At 34.0% G+C, this 23,541-nt stretch overlaps 2 protein-coding genes across 2 annotated transcripts in view; both read right to left on the reverse strand.

The window, feature by feature from the left end:
- LOC123534816 (NADPH--cytochrome P450 reductase-like) overlaps window positions 1-23,541 on the reverse strand; it is a 163,163-nt gene that overhangs the window by 36,511 nt on the left and 103,111 nt on the right. The window lies entirely within an intron of this gene.
- LOC128547326 (uncharacterized) lies at window positions 1,184-11,783 on the reverse strand. Its single transcript, XM_053519688.1, has 5 exons — window positions 11,691-11,783; window positions 7,446-7,523; window positions 5,589-5,681; window positions 4,688-4,807; window positions 1,184-3,927 (listed from the first exon to the last, which is right to left on the reverse strand). The coding sequence occupies exons 1-5, from the start codon at window positions 11,766-11,768 to the stop codon at window positions 1,507-1,509; spliced, it is 2,790 nt and encodes a 929-aa protein (XP_053375663.1). The 5' UTR covers window positions 11,769-11,783; the 3' UTR covers window positions 1,184-1,506.

Here is a 23,541-nt window from a genome sequence, read left to right on the forward strand (position 1 = left end):
AAATCTGCAAGAAGACCCTTTGGAAGCATAAAATGCAACCAAGCAAAGGAATGACAGAATCTGTTTGATTATATCTGTTCATGAGAGGTAATGAAAGGTGCAACACCCCTCACGCCCCTAGCACCGACTTAATTGGAACTGTATTACGCACGTATTACGTAGATTGTAGTCCCAAAGGACCAGAAAATATAACAATACTGAATCAAGTATGGGGAGACTTTGTACAGCCGCGCATGTTACTTAAAGATTGCTGTTGTGATAGTTAATAAAATTAAACTAATAAACATGATTAAGTAATACTTATACAAAATTAATAAGTACGTATTGATATCAACATATAATAGACATTTTGATCTGTTGAACGCAATTATATGTGATTCCCCGCAAAATTTAAATTGCTGCAAATACGCCTGATACTTCTAGAAAAAGTTCAAACTTAAATCAGGTTTCAAACAAAGATCGTTGCTACCGCATATCAACCAAGCAATTTCATAGATCTATTCCTTTTAATTTTGGAGATATTGTCTTACAAACATTAGCTTTCCTATGCAAAATGACCGGTTTCCCATGGGAGAAGCACCTTCCAAAGGGAATAGACTTTCCCATGGAAAACATTTGGCCAAATTTTCCCATGGGATTTTCCAATGGGGAAAATATTATTTCCAATTTTATCAAAATTATATAAATAGTTTCAATCTGCATGTAAATAAAACTATGATTATTTTGAGAGAAATAAAATGAAGAAAAATCAAATTTCAATTTTTCCATAGGAAACCGCTCCTACTGGTATCCTATTAAAAATCCAATGGGATCTGTTTTCCATGGAACCCCAAGGGAAATATTAAGCTTCACTATGAGAACTATTTAGATATCCCGTCGTAATGGATCCCAATCGGATATGTTTGCCGTTTGAAAGATTCCCCATGGGGAAAAGGATGTTTTAAGTCATTAGTTAAGTAACCAGTTCGCTGGGTAGGAAGCCTTTTGCATCTCCAGAGGTTGCAGGACAAATTAATAAAAAGTACATTAAGGAAAACGCCCAATTCTGTAAGCCAGAGCGAATGTGAATAAAAATGTACTCAAAATTTATTGATAATATATTCATTGTTTTGGATTCATACTTAATGCTATACGCACTGTTTCTAAAAGGTGATAAGGGTTTGATATCTGATAAAAGTTCATCTTTCACAAATGTGCTTTCTTCTCTATTTGTTTAGTGGTCAACAATAATGCAGTCACTTCAAATAAAGTATAAACATTATATACAGATAACCTTTATCTTTACCTTTTCATTGATGTTATTTATCGTACAAAACTTCTGCTTAAAAGGGCATTACTTCTGTATTTAAACAGAAATGTTAAAAGTAGGTAAACACATTAATATATCCATAGAGCTGTTTCTCTAGTAATGTAATATGGTTCAATTTGTCCCAATCATTCTGCCAGAGATGTTTACCGTCAATTTTAATTTTTTCCATACATAAACTCATTTTGATACATTTGAATTCAATTTAATTCATCTATGACGTTCCTCAGTTTGTCCCAATCAACGTGCACGTGCGGACATCGTTGTATTGTTTTAACCAGTACCTGCAGCGTAGCTTTATCTGATTCTTCAAGAAACCAGTTTCGAAGCATGACATATATTCTCATGACTGCACTACGTGGATGGTCTTCTAAAATATGATCTATCTGAACTTGCGTCAACCCAAGTTCAAGACCAAGCATTTGCCAGTTTTCTCCAATACACTGTGATAAGCTGCTGAGTAATTTGTCTGTTAGCTGGTTGTCTGGAATAGCAGTTATCTTTCTGTTGTCTTGAAACCACTCTCTCTTTGCGTTTTCTACATCGATTTCGTGGGTCATCAAGTCGGGACATGAGACTACTGTCTCGACTTCCATATCTTCCACTGCAATTAAGTTTTCACTTCCATCTACACCATGTTGTTCATGATTGCATCGGAACCTAATATTGTAAGGTTTTGTGTGAGTTTCTTCAGTAGTCCGCAGCCTCTGAAATTCATTTGAAATAACAGCTTCAGAAAATCGACGGAAACTGTCTCCTTGTCCACCTTGAATATCTGTCGAAGGGCAAAGACTTACAACTGTCATCTCGATGCTGTCATGTTTCATCTCTACTATTCCAACGTGGCCAATGTTCAGCCGAACTGTAGTCATGCTTTTGAAAATTAAAGTTTTCTTGCCAGCTTTCGCTATCGGCCATTTTCCTATTGACGCTGATACTAAACGATGGTAGATTGTTGCCACTATTGAAGAGGTTTGGAACAAAAACACATAACGGAGTTTCGTCCATTTCTTTCCAGTTAGAAATTCCTTCAACTCGGTTTTCGATGAGTGGTCACTTAACAGACTTGGAACTACAAACCACCCAAGTCCTGTCGACTGTTGTGTGTTTTCATCAAATACCGCAGCTTCTGATATAATGTGATGTTTAGCCAGAAATAAAAGCAAGATTTCTTTATTTTCTTTATACATTTTGAACTTGTCTTCTGGTTTACCCCACTGGCAGTCAATCAAATCTTTCTCAAGTCTTCCTTCTGTCAGCAGCCTATTCCAGAAAGGGCGAATGTTAGGATCATTTGTGCAGAATCTTTCGCTTGTGATAATACACTTGAATGCATCTATAAGATACTGAGGATCAAGCACAACATATTCCGATATCGGTGCTTCATCAAAATAAACAAGTGTGCCTTTAGCATGATGGCAGCGTAAGAACAGTTTCACCTGTTCTATATCATCTAATGGAAATTCATTCTCTGAATCAATCGCCAAGACAAACTGAAGAGAAATAAGCTTGAGGTGTTTTCTTTCCAACAGTGACTTTTCTAACTGAATCCATTTAAGCGGTATTGCAAATGTTTCTGATTGTTCATCTCCAATTTTTATAATCGTTTCACGTAATAAATTCAGTGATGGATCTTTCGCGATAGTGTTATCAACAGCAAAGTCGTCAAAATAAATATGGTGTGACATATTTGTTCCATTGAATATATTTCTAATATCCGCAAAATACTTTTGGATATACTTTTCTCTTTCGTATCTCATTCCCTTCAACTTATCTTTGTGGGTTCCCACTAAGATAACCTTCGGCACAGTGCCGTCTGCTGATCCGACGAACGAATGGATAGAACTCATCCAAAACTGGATAAAATATTTCATGTTCCTAGTATCCACCTCTGCTGGAAACTGTTCATCAGTGATACATTGATTCAGATCTAAAGTCAAGTCGAACACCAACAGATAAATTGCCCTTCTGCTATGAAAAATTGTATGAGTTGCATAGAAAATGTACTGCCCGCCAAAATCCCAAATATCAAACATTGTCTGTCTTTCCGGTTCTGAAGATAACTGATTTGTCCTCAGAGCTTTTACAAACACCTCCTTATCCTCGGGAGATAAAACAGGCATTTTATTCAAAATATCATCATGTTTTTCGTTTTCTGTTAATGAAACACTTTTTGTTTCTGAATCCAAGCTTTCTCGTGTATCTCGAGCTTCATTATGACTAGGTGAATCTTCACGTACCTTTGGTTTTTGTCCCTGTGAAGCGTTTGGTTTTGTCAGAGACTGTGTTTGATGTGCTTTACCTTCAGTCTCTTCTCTTAGAGCAACAGAAACCAGTCGTTTGACATATTCCGAATTATCAATGTCGTCTGCTTTGGTGTATCGAAATTTTCCATTTTTGGTTTTCTCACATCTATAATGTTCCAAAACTATTCCATTTGTACTTGTAATGTCTCGTACTTCTTGCCCCAACAACCTTCTCATTAATGTTGTTTTACCTTGTCTGAAGTTACCGACTATGTTTACCCGAATGGATTTATCCTTTTCTCTACCGGCCTGCAAAGCTTTCTCATACAGCAGTAATGCATAAGGGTCTTGCACGATTTCTTCAGGAACTGTAACCTAAATATGCAGGGACAATGAAAAATATATATATAATATCGTTAGGTTTTCTTCTCATTATCAATCTGTTTAACAACGTTTCAAGCTTAAGTATATATCAAGTCATGTACACTTGTTTTTTTAAGTTTTATTAAGCAATCTGGTTACAATTTAAACGGAATGAGAGAAGCAATTATAAAGCACGGGTGTCAAAATGAAAATCAATATTTTCCTTGTAGTCAGTAACTGAATTGAATTGTCAGTATTTTTTAAAGAGTTGTTGGTTGTCAATATCCGATATCAAATAAATGACTCTGGTCTGGTATAACGTGCCATAGTAGAACAGCACCGTGCATGTTCAGTTAATCAGAAGACTGCAACCATTTTTCGAACCATGTGTTATTTTCGCCAATTTGCACTCACATATAGATGACAATTTTGTATCAAATGTTGCATACATATAATCTACTTTTGATAAAGCCAGATATGAAAGTGAAAATCTATAGTGGACACTTTCCTTTACAAACAGAATTAACTTGCCTTCTAAGTCAATAAAAATATCTTTGTATGTCAGGCAACCTTAATGCAATTTCATGACAACAGTAACTTAAATAGATATAATAAAAGAGAAGCCCATTCTGAAACAATAACAGTTTAATCAAGCCTAAAAACTTTATATATGTATTGCTAATCCAGCGGAAAAAAGTCAAAAAGATCTGAGATGCTCTCTGAACTTAATTTTAAAAGGACCCGAGAGAAAGTTGAAGTTATTAATTATTACCCATGTTAGTTCCATATGTCTATCAAATATAGCTTCGACCAACGTAGTAAATGCTTCCTGAACATTAGCGTTAGTTTTGGCACTTACTTCGAAGAATTTTGCTCCAAATTCATTTGCCAGCTGATTGAATAAAGGAAAACAATAAGATCAATTTGAAATATACACAATAAAGGGATGTACATGTAGGATCGATTAACAAGCAGCTTAATTCATTAGCTTTGCCACTAAACATACAATCACTTCCATGTTTGTCGCAAAAGCTTGCAGACTACTAGTAACTTATAGTAAGTTACTGTACCTTTGTTGCAGTTATTTGTTTTTTTGCCGCCACCTTGAGAGTGATAGTAATTAAATTAAATTCCAACAAAATAAAATCCGCTTCATTTTATATAATCATTTCACAACATCCATCACGTGTCGTTTAAAATATCAATGCTCTGCATTTAAACAATAATATCGTAATGGCGACAAATTAATTTTTTTCAGGAAAAAGCTTGACCTAAGGACCGATCTAGAAACTCCCTACAGGCGTTCTTGTGATATTTTCTTCGTAACAAAATGTTTCAAACCAATGTCAAAGGAAAATATTTCTCTCTACATATTTATACCGGAATGCAAAGTAGATGTTAATTTATGACAAAACTGAGTTTGGTGACTCAGCGGTCATAATAACAATCACATTGCTCAACGTTTGAGACAAGTATAAAGGATATAATGAGGTACGAAATATTAGCAGAATATATTTTTTGATGAATCTACGGCTTTTATTATTTGTAGTTTATGCATTCACTACAATCGTCGAAATAATATTCCTAACATCTGTCGAAACAATACGCATTTCATCGCCAAAAGGACTGGAAGAAAGCACTACAATATCCAAACTTGTTGTTAATTAACGTACCTCAGAACCTTTGAGTCTGCTCACTTCCCTGAATTCTTCCATATCACACTTATTGCCAACAATCATCATTTCACAACTATCCAAGCCTAGTTTCTGTAATCAAAATACGCATCTATTCTAGATAATACAATAGTACTGGATCTAATAATTTGTTCCGGCTTACCTATTTATTTATTTTCATTTTTTTTTGTTTAGAGCTGACGTTAAATGTTCGTAAAGTTGTGCAAACTTTGGAAATGTCAGGTGATGGCAAGTAACATATTCTGTGGAGTATACAAAAAACGTATGTTCTATATTCTGTGGAGTATACGAGGAAAGTATGTTCCATATCCTGTGGAGTATACGAGAAACGTATGTTCCATATTCTGTGGAGTATACGAGAAACGTATGTTCCATATTCTGTGGAGTATACGAGAAACGTATTTTCCATATACTGTGGAGTATACGAAAAACGTGTGTTTAGGTTCGATACACATGTACTCTGAATGAACAAGGGTTGTCATTGTGAAATTGACATTTGCCCTTAAGGTGTATCTGTAATGTTGTATTTATAGACCTATTGCCAATTCAATACAAAAACTAGAATGTTAATGCAAAGCGAGCAAAAATGCCCAGCCTTTATTTGTGGACACATCACAAAATGATCCAAAACATTTCAGTTAACTGAAAAACAAAAAAGTTAATTGAAAACAAAATAGACCTTCACCTAAACTTTGACCTTTGAGGTAGGTCCCTGTGTCCTGTTGCAATACAACATTGAGTAAATCTTTCTACGATGAAATGTCCTCTGAACACCAATGTGACCTTGACCTTAGAGATATGGACGTGCTGTTTACATTATAGTGGTTAATATTTGTAAAAATATATAAAAAGACTGTTCCATCTATCCCATAGTTATTGCCAGGGCAAACTGTTAAATGATCGTTGGCTGCCAAGTGCGACCTTGACCTTTGAGGTTAACATATGTGCAAAATACAAAAATACTGCTACATACATGTCAAATATATGGTCCTGTCTAGTTCCAAAATGTGATTCGAACTACGGAGGTCCTATATACAAACCATATGACTGTGTCCAAGACATAATCGGCACCGTTCAAAAAAAACGTAAAACTGCCGTCATATGATTTGAATGATAAATTATCGCTACAGACTTTACGCAAGTTTCATCGGAAGTAATTTATTTTTCTTCGCTGGCCCGCTAGACTATCTGGATTCTGGCGCAAAACTTCTAGATAGAAATGAGACAATGCGATAAAAATTGAGGTGTTTGTAGCTTACTAAAGTTTAAGAGTTTTCTAATGTATCCAAAAGGAAATTCAAGTTTAAACTTATCTTGGGAGAAATAATTTTCTAATTTAAGTGATAGCGACCTTGACTTAGGTCCAAATTATAACCGAGAAATATAGGCGGACAAAAAAAGGCGGAATAAAGCAACTGTTCCTGCATCAATAGTTAGATTATTGCGCACTGCATTCCTGCTAATTGCTGTCTACCTATTTACTTAAATATTCAAAGTTTGAAGTAAAGTTCTTACAAACTTTTAAAGTTACAAACTGGTTAAACAGTGGAGACGGACGTACAGACGGATGGTTCGATTACTATACTGCGCCCTTAAGAAGCACAAAACACAAAAACAAACAAGACATGCTACTTTAGAAAATTTGATTCATTTATGATATTCTGAAAAGGGCTTTAAAACTGACAGACACATTGGCCAAAATACTGGAAAATGGTTGGTTCACCATAACTCGTTACGACACTTCGACACTTCACCAAAGTAAGTGCAAATCATTAATACTGGTAAATAAAATTATTTTGACATTAAGTGAAGCATATATCGTAAGGCTATACATACGGCTTTAAGATTTTTAATCCGTTCTTTTGTTGCAACAAAGCTGTATTCGCTTGTTACGTCATACACAAACACAATACCCTAAAACAAGAATAAATTTTAAATAATAAAAATAAAGTTCACATCATGGCCATAATTCGAGAAAGAAAAAACAGACATGGAAGTGCTGATAATATGCGCATGTCCACTGTATGTTGATAATATTTACCAAGTTTGATTACAATTGGATGGAATCTATCGGAGAATTTGACAGGTACATATTTTTTTTTCTGATGAGTTTATAAGGGTCATAACTCCAAAAAGAATGATCGGACATAAAAGTTCAGACATCATGTGCATGTCCACTTCATTTTGATGACGTATACCACGTTTGTTATCATCTAGATGGAAACTGTAGCAGGAATACAGTACACGATGTTCTGAAGTATCTGTAATATTTCAAGTCCAAACAAGCGCTTTTAGTCAAGAAACAAATGGTTATAAACGTTCCAGAAAGTCCAAAAAGGGCTATAAATCCATAAGAAATAATCGGAAAAGAAAGTCTCGACAATCTGCATATGTCTAGTCCATGTTGAAGACGTATCCTTAGTTTCATTTGATTTTGATAGAAACTGTAGGAGCAAGCTGAGTACACAATGTTCTGTTGCAGTTGTGACAGTTCAAAGTTCAAAAAGGCCAATAACTCAAATAACAAGAGGGTCATGATAACCCTATATCGCTTACCTGTTAAATATCCTACATGCAATATATGTAGGGTTTGTGCCATGTGGTTCCGGAAGATTTTAAGTTTACTACTACGTATGTCTATGTGACTCTAGGGGTCATGTTTCCTCCAGAGTCTTAACGAGCTTTTTCTTTAATTTGAGCGAGTGACCTAGTTTTTGAATCCACATCGCCCAGATTCAAACTTGGCCTTGGAATTATCAAGATAAACTTTGTGACCAAGTTTCATGAAGATAGGATCATAAATGTGGCCTCTGCAGTATTAACAATCTTTTCCTTTGATTGAGAGGCGACCTAGTTTTTGACCCCACATAACCCAGTTTGAACTTGCAATAGGAATCATAAAGATAAACATTCTTACCAAGTTTCATAAAGATAGGGTAATAAATATGGCCTCTAGAGTGTTAACAATCTTTTCCTTTGACTGAGCGGCGACCTAGTTTTTGACCCCACATAACCCAGTTTGAACTTGCAATAGGAACAATAAAAATAAACATTCTTACCAAGCTTCATAAAGATAGGGTAATAAATATGGCCTCTAGAGTGTTAACAATCTTTTCCTTTGATTTGAGCGGGTGTCCTAAATTTTGACTCCACATGACCCGATTTTAAACTTGGCCTTAGAATCATCAAGATAAATTCTGTGAAAGTTTGTATCAAATCGAAGCTTAAATGAAACCTCTGTATGGCTGAAAAAGGCCAAATAGAAAAGAGTAACATGACAGAATCTAGCCGGTTTTCGAAAGGAGCTGAGATCTTATTGTGACTCAAGTTGTGTGTAAGTGTGGTTAAAATCGAATGTAAAATGACACTTCTATCGTGTTTTCAAGGTGAAAATGAACAAAGTTTGGCTCTTTAAGGGGTCAATCAGGGGCCGCAACTCCGGAACCTATGATTGGATCTGATTGATTCATCATGGAATTAAATATATATTGTTGTTAAAGATATTTTGTGAGTTTGTATTAAATCAAACAATAAATGAAGTCTCTGCATGGCTGCAAAAGCCAAAATTGAAAAGTTTGGCCCTTTAAGGGACCACAACTCTAGACCCATGATGGTGTCTCACCAGTTTTCGAAAGGAACCGAGATATTATGCTAATACAAGTTATGTGCAAGTTTAATGAAAATCGATTGCAAAATGTGGTCTTTATCGTGTTAACAAGAAATTGTGGACGGACGACAACGACGAAGGAAAGACGATCACCAAAGCTCATCTTGTCACTACATGAGAAGTGAGCTAATACGAATCGAATATAAATTCCCGAAAATATGCGCATGTCCATTTCATGCTGATGTTGTATACCAAGTTTCATTTAAACAGAATAACACTGTAGGAGAAGCGAAGTACACAGAAAATGTGACGGACTGACTGAGGAACGAACAGATTAAACACCATATGCCTGCCTAATCTTCGAAGTATTATAAGTTTGTCTAAGAAAATGACTTAAGGAGATAGGTTACCTTGTTACCAGGTTAAATTCAAATTAGTTGAACCGCAGCAATTTTTTGTATTTCGTGTAATTTAATGTTTTAACTGCTACAATCTCAATTTCGTTTATCTTTGTCCCTTCAAGTAAAATTTTTATTAATGTTTGAAGTACATGACCCTCCAAAAGTATTTTATGTTGAAAGAAGAAAGAAACTACGAATATTTAACACTTTTCAGTGTATTTTGGTTTTATTGTTATCCGTAGAAGTCTGCATAATTGATAATTTCACTAGTATGCGCGTTAGCTTTCTAATATAAGCTTAAAATGTATATGTCCCGAGGCCAGTGTTTCCATGGTAACGCATTTACTCTCATTTTTAAACAGCTATATATGAAAACGGGTTTTTCAACGGCTTCAGTGCCATTCTGTTAATGACCAACAGGGAATATTTGGTTAATATGCTTAGCAAAACACCAAGACCTTTACATGGAACCTTATTTTTTTAAAGTTTAAAGTAACCATGGCAACAGAGATGTTTAAAATAGCTTATATCTTGATTTTTTATCGTAATTTCTTATAAAAATATTGAATAAAAGTATCTTTCTTGTTAGTGTAGCTTTAAAACATCCTATTTCTAAGGTAAGTAATATTTCCGTGTTATTTGCATTTATTTAAACAAATTTCACAGCTTAAAATATTAATAGCAGTACCCCTCATCTGACATTTTTTATGGAAAAATCGTTCTGCATGCTGCAATGATTATCATGGAAATTGTTGAATTGCAAATAAAAAGCCGAAACTGTGTTCCTTAAATAGACCATTGTCAACGATTTTGAATTTTACATTTAAATATATAGGTCACGAGATTCGTTTCCATGGTAACATCAATTTAATTTGAGAAACCACAATTTTCTACTGAAATTTGAGCATTGTTAGAGCTTAGATTTAGTATATAAGTAACAAATAATCAACGGAAACTGAAAAATAGGTATTACAAATCAAACTGCCAAATTTTGATTTAAAAATGGCCGTAATGGGTAACCTTTCACCCACCTATATTCCCAACAACATCAGTTACCGTCATCGATTTTCTTACATTCCGCATAACATTTCAGTATAACTACATAAAAGAAGCAAAATATTGATCATTTTTAAAGCGAAAGACTCATAAAAAATATTTCAGCAAATAATGGCAGTTTGAAAATAGTTCAAGTAAAGAAAATGCACAGAATTACGTACTTTCAAAATAAAAGCTATTAATTTTGCGCGGTAACTGACACGTAACGTCATGACGTAAATGACGTCATTTTAAGGCAGCAATGTTTTGAAGCGTTTCTGCGGCAATTTATTCATTATTTCTGCATTAATGAACCATTAAGCATCAGATCGGAGACCGGTACGTGATTTATTTTCAGAAGAATGGATATACAAACACATTTAGTTTGTCGTAAACGTCGCCGTTAATCGTCACGTTAGCTTCAGGTTGGGCATGCGCACATACAAATATTAAGGTAACCTACCTCTTTAAAGACAGTTTAGTTAAATCATACTGGCTTTAGACACATGCCAAGAAAGTACATCGAAGGATTATGAATTCTTTCTTAGGTAAAACTATTCTAGGGTTTCTTAAAGATTTTTCGTATCCTTATATGTACATGTACCTAAGGACCTTGATAGCCGAGTGGTGGATACGGTCGCCGATATGGAATCATTTAACCCTCACCGTGTGGGTTCGACACCTGTCTTGTCGTTCTTAAGGTGCAGAATTCTGTCTTGAGACGAAGCAAGCCAGCTTACTAAAGATCAATTCTCATAACTGCAATAATTCCAGGAGGGGAACCTGGGTCTTCTTCAGTCGTCAAAACCTCGAAAGTCGCAATAAGACATAAAGTGTATCGATGAAGTGTTTAACCTAACAAATGCGTAATATACCCGTAAGAATAGAATTCTATTCTAGATTTACATTTTAATTAGTATCGTAACAGTCCGTATAGTTTTGGAATGTTTTGTGGATCGTTTATTGTCTTGTTTTTGTTTGATTTAGAGTCACACCAGAGGACCTTTATTTAAAGTTTATACTTAAATTAAAACTTACATCGGCTGCATTTATAAATGGTTTGCAAGTTTCGAAAAATGTATCGCTGCCAGCTGTATCCCTGAAAATGGCATGCATTTCATAAATTCAGGATAGCAATTATATTCAATATATGCTTAGTAGATGAGCAATAGGGTTGATTGGTACCATCTAGGTAGATTAATTCTCATAGTGATTTTTGAAAAGGCATACAACCCTAGAGTAAGATAATATGTCATAGCAATGTATCGACGGTAGCTTTTGGTGTGATATCATCCTGTTATATGCCTACACTTAGATACAAGTACAGGTGAGCTAAAATATATCTAATGTAGACATACGAATTATGGAACATATGCTATTCAGTTTGAATAATTGGTGTATTTGTAACAAGAATTCAAGAACAAACAAATAAAATATTTCCTTAATTTTCGACATTTTTGGGTTTGCTTCTTTGAATAAATGTTAATTAAAATAATGATTATAAAGACCGTCTTAATAGCATGGACAACTATTACGCATAGTTACAATTCATAATATGATTTTCTTCAGATAAATGTTAAATCTTGAGGTACCATTTCCCCCTGCCTTCCCTAAGGAATATTCAACATTATAACTTTCAGAAAGTACATACTGAATGCTTTTTATTCCTACATGAATGCCGTCTGAACGTTAGGGCTTTTGTAATTTACGGGACATTTAATATGTTTCCTAAAATTATTTAAGACGATGAAATAGTGTTACACAATGATTAAGAAAAGTGCATTATGTAGTTTATTAATAATCTTATATAACCATGAATTGAATGTGCTTTAAAACAACATTTCTTTCACGTACATGTTAACATCTAAATTAGTGTAATTTACGTAACAGTGATCTTATTACTAACATTATAGATATTTTACTTGTACTAACCCAATGACCAATAAGTTATGATTCTTCAATATAATTGAAAGTACATACTAAATAGTGTTTCTTATAACTATTTTTTCTGCGGTGGTAGGAACTTTTCAATGATGTAATCTCCGTATAGGTTTGTATGTTAACAAAATGTTACAAAACTGAAATTTCTGAAAAGAAGAAAATGCCCTACACAGATCGCGAAAAGAATTGTAACATTTTATAATAACTATACATAATTTATGTTGTTGAACTAGATATTTACTAAAATGCAGTGAATCACCATCTCATTTCAAGAGTTGTGCGAATTTTACGTGACAATAATATGTGTTACCAAAATCAGTACAAATCAACTATAAATGTTCAAGAACATAATTATTCATGTATATATTGTAATATATTTTAGAAATAGGTTTTAAACAAATAGAAAACAAATACATACTCATTGGAACACCATGTCTTCATAGGGACAGAATCATTCTTAGTTTGAATTTTAGAAATCTTCTGACACTTACTTTTTAACAGATGACACATATATCCAACCATAATTATTTGACCTTCAACCGATGTTTATGAAGGAACTTGCTGACAATCCAAGCCTTGAAAATCTGTTGAAAGCAAGCAGCGTTCAAAGAGTACTTTCAGAAGTACCAACACTGCAAAAGTGTCAGAGAGAGACATCACGAAAGGGCACACTTCTGTATATACTTTATTGATATCATTCATGATATACTGGCATTAGTACAGGCCACAAATGTCAACGACCTGGATGTGCATACAGGAGTCTTGCACAAGTTGTACCCACTATCATTTGCGACCAATCATCTGAACGATGCAATGTATCTACCTGCTTATCCGTTAGTTTATATTAATTTGTTTTAGCTCGATTGTGATGAAAGCTTCAATAATATTGTTATTATTCTCAAATCCGCTTCCTGGAAATCCAGTTCTGGTGCCATTAGGAAAGTCATGGTTGTGACCCCAGTGGGGCTCGAACCCACAACTCCTGGATTGAGCAGACACCTCATCCACTAGATCACCGCTCCCCTATCTGTTCCTAATGATAGATCATGAAGTAACCCACCTTTGTGTAGAAAAGCTATTGAGGGGCCATGGCTTCAGTGTGTCTAGATCAGTGAAAGTAGGAGAAAGTTTTCGTGAAAATATTATCTTTTTAACGAGACAATGTATCAAAATAGTGCCCTGAACTGCATAAAGATAACCCAATAGTCCCCTCTACAGAATGAAGGGTGTTATATCAACCTCAATCCTCAACCACCACCCCTAAGAGTGTCTTAAACTTACAGATATTTAATTATAACATTCATATGGGTTACAAAATCAACGTATTTTTTTAACTCCCTTTATTATTTCTGTTCATTCCGTATCTGTTATCGTTTGCAGTAGATGGCACTATCGTGTTTTTTCCACTTAGAACAAGAGATTCTTTTCGTGAAAAGTTTTTAAATTTTCACGTAAACTACGAAATTTCGCGAAAACTATCTACTTAAGTGAATGCAAAAATATGCTACTATACCATTCCGGTGAAAATGTATCTCACATCATTGATGGCGATGCTTTGATAGTAGATTTCATCACAGATACATATTTTTCCAAAACAATCAAGTCTGTCGAAAGAAAACGACGTGGAACTGCACCAACACTTCTGTTTTCTGGTCAAATACCAAAGCATACGCAGAATTGGAAATATTTCATGAGCAATGATGACAACAAAACTCAATTATGTTCAGACAGCTAAGCAGTTGGGACGTCAACATGTGTACTCCGACGACGTTTTGGAGGATGGAGAGTCATTTGTATTTGCAGTATAATAGTCACCCAAAATATCGGACCATCAACAAGGTTAGATACGAAATGTTTGTCAAGAAGAACGGCAACCAAGACGGCGTCCTTGATAGTTCTGACGGCATAGACATGACCCTGTTGCCACCATACCAGTATCAATCTAGTCAACTATCAGTTACTTATTCATTTATTTTTATTAATCTACAGAATTTTTAATACAATGTATACATATTTGCGTAGCTATTGTAAAAAATATAGGAAAACTTTATTATAACAGACTCAAATTTGATACAATGTCTTATGTTTTTCTACATTAAATTAATACTTTTGTAGTTTTACTCTTACTCATATCAAAATTAAACGACCTTGATCTTTTCTTAAAGGTGTATATTTGGCTACATGCCCATGAGAATAGCCTTTATCTTCCTGGTGTTGATAAAAATTGCTGGGACTTTGATGACGAACAACAGTTAGTGTACAACTTGATTGGCAAAAAGATTGTTCCTAATAAACTTGTTGACATATTGTGCCACACTGACATAAACGAAACCAGTGAAACTGATTAAGATTATGAGCTTACCAATATTGACGATATCTTATAAGATTCAGACAGTGATGAAGAGTCATAACTAAGAATGCTCTAGTATGTTGAATACACAGAAAATGTGGTTTATTGAAAACAAAGAAAAACCTTGACATGATATACAAAGACAATGACTGAAAATAATAACGGCAGCATATTACCAATTACGGTAACATATTGTTACGTAAATTACACTTTTGCATTTAATTAATTGACATGACATTTGATATCTAACCATAGAATGATTATTTTATTGATTAGTTAAATTATTTCTTTTCTAAACATAATACTAAATACCAACCACTTTATCATTTTTATATGAAATATTATGAAAACTTTGATTTTATGGTAACGTATTTTACTGTAAAAAGTACCATTTGGTATTATTCAGCATAAGAATGTTTACTGTTTAAGCATAAGAACATTGATACAAAAGTAGGCAGGAGTATGCACTTTTTAGACATATCAGAAGTAGAACATCATGTTTAAACAACGTATTTTGTGTTTTTCGTCTATACGTGTATTGTCAGGTAAATTACAATAACAACAAGGTGGCTTTGACATTAAAAACTAATGGCCTGCTAATAACTGTCTGATTATAGATTTAACAAATCAAAACTAGTTCAGAAATTGCTTTGTTTTACCGATATTCATACTTTTCTGTTCCATATCATTTATAAAAGTATTAATTTCTTTCAAACAAATAGGTAACGCACGTTAATAGGCCGTAAATTACAAGCACCTCAACAGCCAATGGCAGACAACATGATTTTGTGATCTGTAGAATTCTACTACCTTATACCCTATGTATTTAAACATGTCTTATTATTTCAAGAATGAGCAAAATACCTTTCTAACTGCATATTATGAAACAATATTTGTGTTCTTTAATTATGTTTAAGCACTGGTCTATGTGTGTCTGTAATTGCAATCTCAAAACGCTAAAGAGGCATGATTTCAACAACAGTTCTATAAAATACATAAAATACATAAACTGAGCTGTTTCTCCAAGCAGATATAGTCAAAAATAAGCGAGAACCATTAGTTTGAAATAGAAAGCTTTTTTATGTATAACGGAAGTTTGATGAAAGTCTATTTTGGGGTGGGGTTACTGCACGGCTAATAACACACAAAAAGCTACCACCACACCAATGCTATCACATATTTTCTGAATTGTCAGATGTTTACTTATCCAAAAATAGCATTGAGTTTTAATCCCCTCGGATGGTACCGCTAGCCAAAATTACTGGGTCTGGCTCATCGACTAGATTTTTATGATATGGCCCTATATTTCAGAATATAATACAAGTATATGGTGTCATATCTAAGCCAACATTTATTCACAGAAAAGAAAGGGATATTGTAATAATAAAATGTACGTAACGTAGTTATACATTCTGTTAAATAAAAATCAATTTACTTGTAAAAACAGCAATTAACATGCATGACCAATCATAAGCGGCTTCGTAACTTCAAGTCATTTAAGACTAAACAACTTACCATATTTGCACAATAAATTCTTCTCCAGTCTGTTTGATTCTCCTGATTTTGTAATCTACACCTGAAAACAGTAATTATTCCAAATTATCATTTGGAAAAATAGGAGGGCCATGAAGGCCCTGTATCGCTCACCTGACCTATTGACCTAAAGATCATCAAGATAGTTTCATTAAGATATGGTCATAAATGTGGCCTCTAAAGTGTTAACTAACTTTTCCTTTGATTTGACTTGGTGACCTAGTTTTTGACCCATATGACCCAGATTCGAATTTGATCTAAAGATTATCAAGATTAACATTCTGACTAAGTTTCATGAAGATACAGTCATAAATGCAGCCTCTAGAGAGTTAACCAGCTTTTAAATTTATTTGACACGGTGACCTAGTTTTTGAACCCATATGACCCAGATTTTAAACTTGACCTAAAGATCACCAAGATTAGCATTCTCACTAAGATTCATGAAGATACAGTCATAAATGTGGCCTCTAGAGTGTTAACAAGCTTTTCCTTTGATTTGACCCGGTGACCTAGTTTTTGACCCCACCTGACCCAGATTTGAACATGATCTATAGATCATCAAGATTAACAATCTGACTAAGTTTCATGAAGATATGGTCATAAATGTGGCCTCTAGAGTGTTAACTAGCTTTTCCTTTGATTTGACCTAGTGACCTAGTTTTTGAACCCATATGACCCAGATTTTAAACTTGACCTAAAGATCACCAAGATTAACATTCTCACTAAGATTCATGAAGATATAGTCATAAATGTGGCCTCTAGAGTGTTAACAAGCTTTTCCTTTGATTTGACCCGGTGACCTAGTTTTTGACCCTACATAACCCAGATTCGAACTTGACCTAAAGATCATCAAGATTAACACTCTGAATAAGTTTCATGAAAATATAGTCATAAATGTAGCCTCTAGCGTGTTAACTAGCTTTTCCTTTGATTTGACCCGGTGACCTAGATTTTGATCCCACCTGACCCAGATTTGAACAAGACCTATATATCATCAAGATTAACATTCTGACCAAGATTCATTAATATATGGTCATAAATGTGGCCTCTTATAATGTTAACTAGCTTTCCCTTTGATTTGACCTGGTGACCTAATTTTTGACCCCAGATAATCCAGTATCAAACTCATCCAAGATTTTATTGAGGGTAATATTCTGACTAAGTTTCATTAAGATTGGATCAAAATTGTGACCTCTAGAGTGTTAACAAGCTTTCCCTTTGATTTGACCTGGTGACCTAGTTTTTGACCCCAGATAACCCAATATCAAACTCATCCAAGATTTTATTGAGGGTAACCTTCTGACTAAGTTTCATTAAGATTAGGCCAAAATTGTGACCTCTAGAGTTTTTACAAGCTTTTCCTTTGATTTGACATGGTGACCTAGTTTTTGACCCCAGATGACACAATATCGAACTCGTCCAAGATTTTTATGAGGGTAACATTCTGACCAAGTTATATTAAGACTAGGCCAAAATTGTGACCTCTAGAGTGTTAACAGTCAAACTGTTGACGACGGACGACTGACGACGGACGACGGACGACGACGGACGACGGACACAGGGCGATCACAAAAGCTCACCTTGAGCACTTCATGCTCAGATGAACTAAAAATGCATCTTGTCTTCTTTGCCTCGTGTTCCTCTACCATCTGCGAACGCAAACGCACCGAGTATATACGTTCGATATGCTGCTTACATAGCATTTTTACATCCATTGAAATACATCTACTTATGCCAAATATTTCACTGTTGCATTTTGTATGCAAATATTTTGATATACTTTTACAATTATCCGTTAAATCTTAACTTATATAGCTGTTTCTCTTGCGATTCTCGACGTAGGACTTTTGTCACGTTACGCACATGGAGCATGTTTAATTCATGTAAATACAGAATACATAGCATGTAATCTAAAACAAAATACAATACACGTAATGAATGTAAAAGTTGATTGCAAACTCTTAAACCATAATCAGTGTTCAACTAAGTTGCTTTATTTGTTTGGCGTGTGCTTGTCTAAATATTTGATTTTGCCCGCCTACGCATTTTGTGCTAATGGCAGTCACTTATAAATCCGTACATATACTGATGTTTGACATCGTTTTGGAGAGGCTTTGTTTTTTATTGTCGTTTTTGAAATATTGCAATTTCTGTTTGAACTTTTTTCCTCGTTTCTATTTGTGGCAAGACAGCAACATTAATTGAAATTACTCATTCATTGCATCAGATTTTTTTATACAAGCTGACTGACTTTAAAAGTAACAAACACCTGTGTTTTCCCTAGCTACTTGTTTATGCCATTTAAACAGACTAGAAGAATTTTCGGTGTCAGTTTACTTAACTCTTCATCACGAAAAGTTTTTCGCTATGTTTCTTGGACAGATGTATTTCATTCATCGCTGACATTTTCATCAGGGAACAATGCGTTCATGCAATTGATTATGATCTACTAGCAGTCAATTTAACAAAATGTTCTTGCAAAACTTCTGTTACCACGTTATTCACTCAAACGTGTAAGAAATAACGCGTGTCATTATTTGTATTTTATTTCCCTTCTTATGAAATATTTACATCTTTATTCTTGTATCTGGTGTGGAAATAGATTGTACATTTACTTGTTACATATGCAAATTGTTGATCGAAACAGAAAACTGACCACAGAAAAACATAAATATAGACCAGTGAGCTAATACACTATGCTTAAGGACAATTCCCAATACAACTAAAATGTTGAATTCATTATAAAATAGGCAGTATTTACCAATTGTTGTTGGGGCATTGCCTGAAAAGTGACTTTCTGCAAACCTATTGGTAAGCTCCGTTTTGCCGCCTGCGCCTGGACCCGCGACAGCAATTCTTACTATACGTGTTCCATCTTTGCTCCTCTTTATGGTTAAAAAGTCCCACATATTTTTCTCTGATTCCTAACTATCCAATCATGCAGATGTAACTTCTTGGTTGATATCTATCATTAAATTTAAATATGCATGCACAAAATTTCAAAATCAGTTTAACATAGTAAGTCAAATCATTTTATTTCGAAATGCATATGTGTGGCTTCATTTAACATCAAAAGGTAAAGTAAGTTTTATTCAATGTAATAAAATAACGTCGGTCTCACTTAACATCTGAGTGTAATGTAAGTTTCATCACACATATTAAGATGTTGAGTCACATTCGTGATCTTGCTAAACTTATAATATTTAGATATTTAAGCAGAAAAAACACTAAAATTTCAATATTTCAATGAAAAAATATGAAGATATTTAGTAACATAATAATCCTTGTATTCATTTTTATAATCTTATTATTGATAAAGTGATATTCGTATATAGGTTAAATTTGATAACAAAAGATAGGTTATCAAATTATAGTGAGCTCGACTATATAAAGCCCTTCCACTTAATGCTAGTTTACATGGAAAAGCTTTATCAATTTTTTTTTCAAGTTGAAAAGGGGGCATAATGTTAATAGTTTGAAATCAGAAATATGGTACCTCGCTCAGAATGGTCATTTCATGATTTTTTAAGTTCTTAGGCGATAAATGCTACAAATTAAACACTATTAAATTTCTATGCATTTAACTAATGACGTTACTTTATATACATACTGGTTTAGTCAGAACAGGATCACATGTGAAGAATAACACCACAAATAAACGTTAATGTATATCAGTATGCAAGTCAATCAACGAAAATTATACTAAGCCACTATAAAGGTCCGGAATAAGATTAATAGGCCAATATCGTCAAATACATATCTAAAAACATTTGTACTTATAACGATCAATGCGCGTAAGTGTAATGAATTAAATCATTTTAATTGCGGATGTTTTACTGTCAAATTATTTTACCTGTCATTTACAACAGAAGTGACCTTCCCCACAAGGGCCATTTACTTTATGCGCATCAATATAATCGCTAATCCAGTAAAACATGCGGTTTACCTATTGTTTGAGCTAGAAAGAACACCACTGTCCCCAAATGACACCTTTGTCCCTCCGAAATATTTTTCAATATTATATATTTGTTGTAAAACATTCCCACAGTCAGAAGAATTAATTTGATCAAGTTGTTACTACATGTATTATGTAACTTGATTGCAAATAAAAGTAATTGTTGTTGTTGTTGTTGTATAATCAATGTCAAATAAATATGTGTACAACCTTTGCCGAAAGGTCATAAAATGTAAATGAACACTGTTAAATTTACTTGTCGGTAGGAACAAGAAGTGAAAACTGTTTTGCTTCAGTAAAAATATTCTAGTGATAATTTGAGTGTAAATACCTAAGTATTATAGTCTACATTGACTTCCTTGTATCTGATGTTCTAACAACTACCTTTGCACACGGCATTTGTTGTTGCAAAAAGTATCCACCTATTCTCTAAACCCCAATATCAACTATACCTTTAAGCACCGTACATATGTCACTAACTTCTACTTTTCTTCAAAGTTAACATACTTTTGTTTAGGATAAACCATTTCATTTATATTTAGACATATCTTTTCAACAGGCTATATGCCTATTTTGTAAAATTTTATACACTTATTCAGTGTACGAGACAACATAGTTTCGATTTAACTTACTTTGGACGAACCAGCTGGACAAAATAAACTGATCAATGTTTGTTTCATTTTACAATTTAAACACATTATTTTAATAAATTGAAATTCTTTAAGATAAAATCACGTACCTGCTGATGTAACAAAATGTCTGTAAACCTTTACCATAAATGAATAAGGTTATATAGCATTATTCGGTCAAAAATATGCTTCCGTGGTGTAGTCGAAAGAAGTCCTTAATAAATAGATCCTAATTTTTCCATTTTTCGTGCATTTGCGCGTAAATCGGGGGCCAAATGCGCTTTATTTCCCTCGTGGAATGAATTTTACATAAAATAAGACACGTTTCATGCTAATATTCGCATGTTTTCGAGTTGTTTACTTGAAAACGAAAGTAGGGTGTTTATTCTGCGGACCGCTTACTGAAATGCGGCAATATGAGGGTACCTGACTTCAATTGGCTTGCATTGCACTGCATACTATTCAACACCCCTTTTTCTTTTCGTTTTCTTGAAGCAAATGTATGGATATCTTGTGGAAAATAGGTCTACGACGGAGTGAAAATCTAGAAACTGTATCAAAATTGTTCTGAAGTAGATGAAATTTATATGAAAGAAAGAACAATTTCTTTTATTGGTATATAGCCATAAGAGGATTTTAGTTGTCCCATTTCAGTATTTCCGTGTTTACATCAATGCAAACTGACGGGCCAACTTCTGATTAAAACTATGTCCTATTAATACTACGCATTGTCATCGATTGAGTTTGCAAAGTAACTGTTGGTTCTGTTAAACTTGCTATCAGGGGTTAAATCTGTGATATTTATAAATTCAATAAATACTATGCATGTAAGTATCTTAGGTGTATATGTAAACTGAGGGTATTCAGTTTATTTAAATGTCCGCTTAAATATAAAGACACACCAAAACCTACAGTAACTTACTTTCACCCAACCTGAACTTCATGATTACTATAGGAATATAGCTATTCCGCAGGTGGACACTTTAAGGTCCTTCTTGAGTTACATTTTTCTAAAAATTTGTTTAAGGTATTTTATTCCGCGGATCTTTTCCTCTTAAAAGCATAGCTGAATAAATAGCTTAACCTGTAAAAACAGAGTGTAATCTAAACATAACTAAATACTAAATGTGTATATTACTATATTAGTCCAATAAAACACATAAATGTCTTAACCTCATAATATCACTATAACTTTGTAACTGTAAAAAGTAGATACTGTTTTTCTGAAGTCTTCCATGCAAATCATGTATAATTACCATCATAGAAACACAATAGATTATACATGTATTATGTATCCCGTGATGTATAATTAAGCCAGAGAAAAACTTCAGACTATCTATTATGTGAAAAAATATAAAATCTCTGCGGATCGCGTCCTGATTTTTGAAAGAACGGACAAATTAAACTCGGCGCGTCGCGACCCGATATGTGGAAAAATGAAAATTTCGTTGCGTCGCGTCCCGATTTCTCCGTTTTTGCACATAATGGAAAGTCTAAGGCTTTTCTACTATATTTTTATATATATGCGATCAAGTTGTCATCATCACTTTGTATTGAGGGAGGCGAGGCCTGAAGCGTTACAGTTTAAATAAATATTATTATAAATATTTATGTAGTGGATAAAAACCAAACACGCAGTCAATTTACAATTTACTAATATTCCAACGTTTCTGCTGCATGCCTTCTTCATGGAATAATAATAATTATCTTATATTTATCTTTTTATTATTGTTTTATATACATGAAAAGTTATTGGCACACCAAACGTTTCATTATTGCACATTCACCAATGGAAAACAGCATAGAGGAAGATGGTCTGGTCATTCATATTTACATAGCTGGCAACTACGGAGACGGAAGCGAATACCATTTGAACAGATATATACCTGCTATTTTAAATGTTACCATATAACATCTATGGTACAACTAATAGAATCACAATTCCACGTTAGATATTATGTATTCTTCAAAGTCAATAGTCTGTCTATGTATTTACACAACTATATATTTCCAAAACAGAAGTCCGTGTAATTGATTAAGCTATGTTTTAATAGGTATAGATGTACCTGGTTGGACAAAGTCGATAAGAGCCATGTCATCTGAATTGGAAAAATGCGGACGGGGAGGGGCGAGTGGGAAAGAGAGAAGGGGTAAAATGATACGGGGTTGGAGTAAGAGGAGTGAACATCAGAAACATAATATTTGTAAGTGACGCTTAAAGGGAGCCTAATATTACCTAAATTCGACTTGCAAAACGAAAGTGTAAGACAAAACCCCCGTTAAACTGAGCACTAACAATATTGACGAAAGATGAAAACATATAAATGTGGTTATAAACATGCCGTGCCCCACTGTGCTTAATTTCATTCTTGGTTTTGTCTAGGTGTTCTGTATGTTTCACATCATGTAGTCTCGCTAGTCCAATTCTCGAACGATATTTTATGATTATTCACAGCTATCAAATTTATAGTTCGATGTAGC

Source organism: Mercenaria mercenaria, chromosome 12 (assembly GCF_021730395.1).
Source record: "Mercenaria mercenaria strain notata chromosome 12, MADL_Memer_1, whole genome shotgun sequence".
Taxonomy (NCBI): Eukaryota; Metazoa; Mollusca; class Bivalvia; order Venerida; family Veneridae; genus Mercenaria; species Mercenaria mercenaria.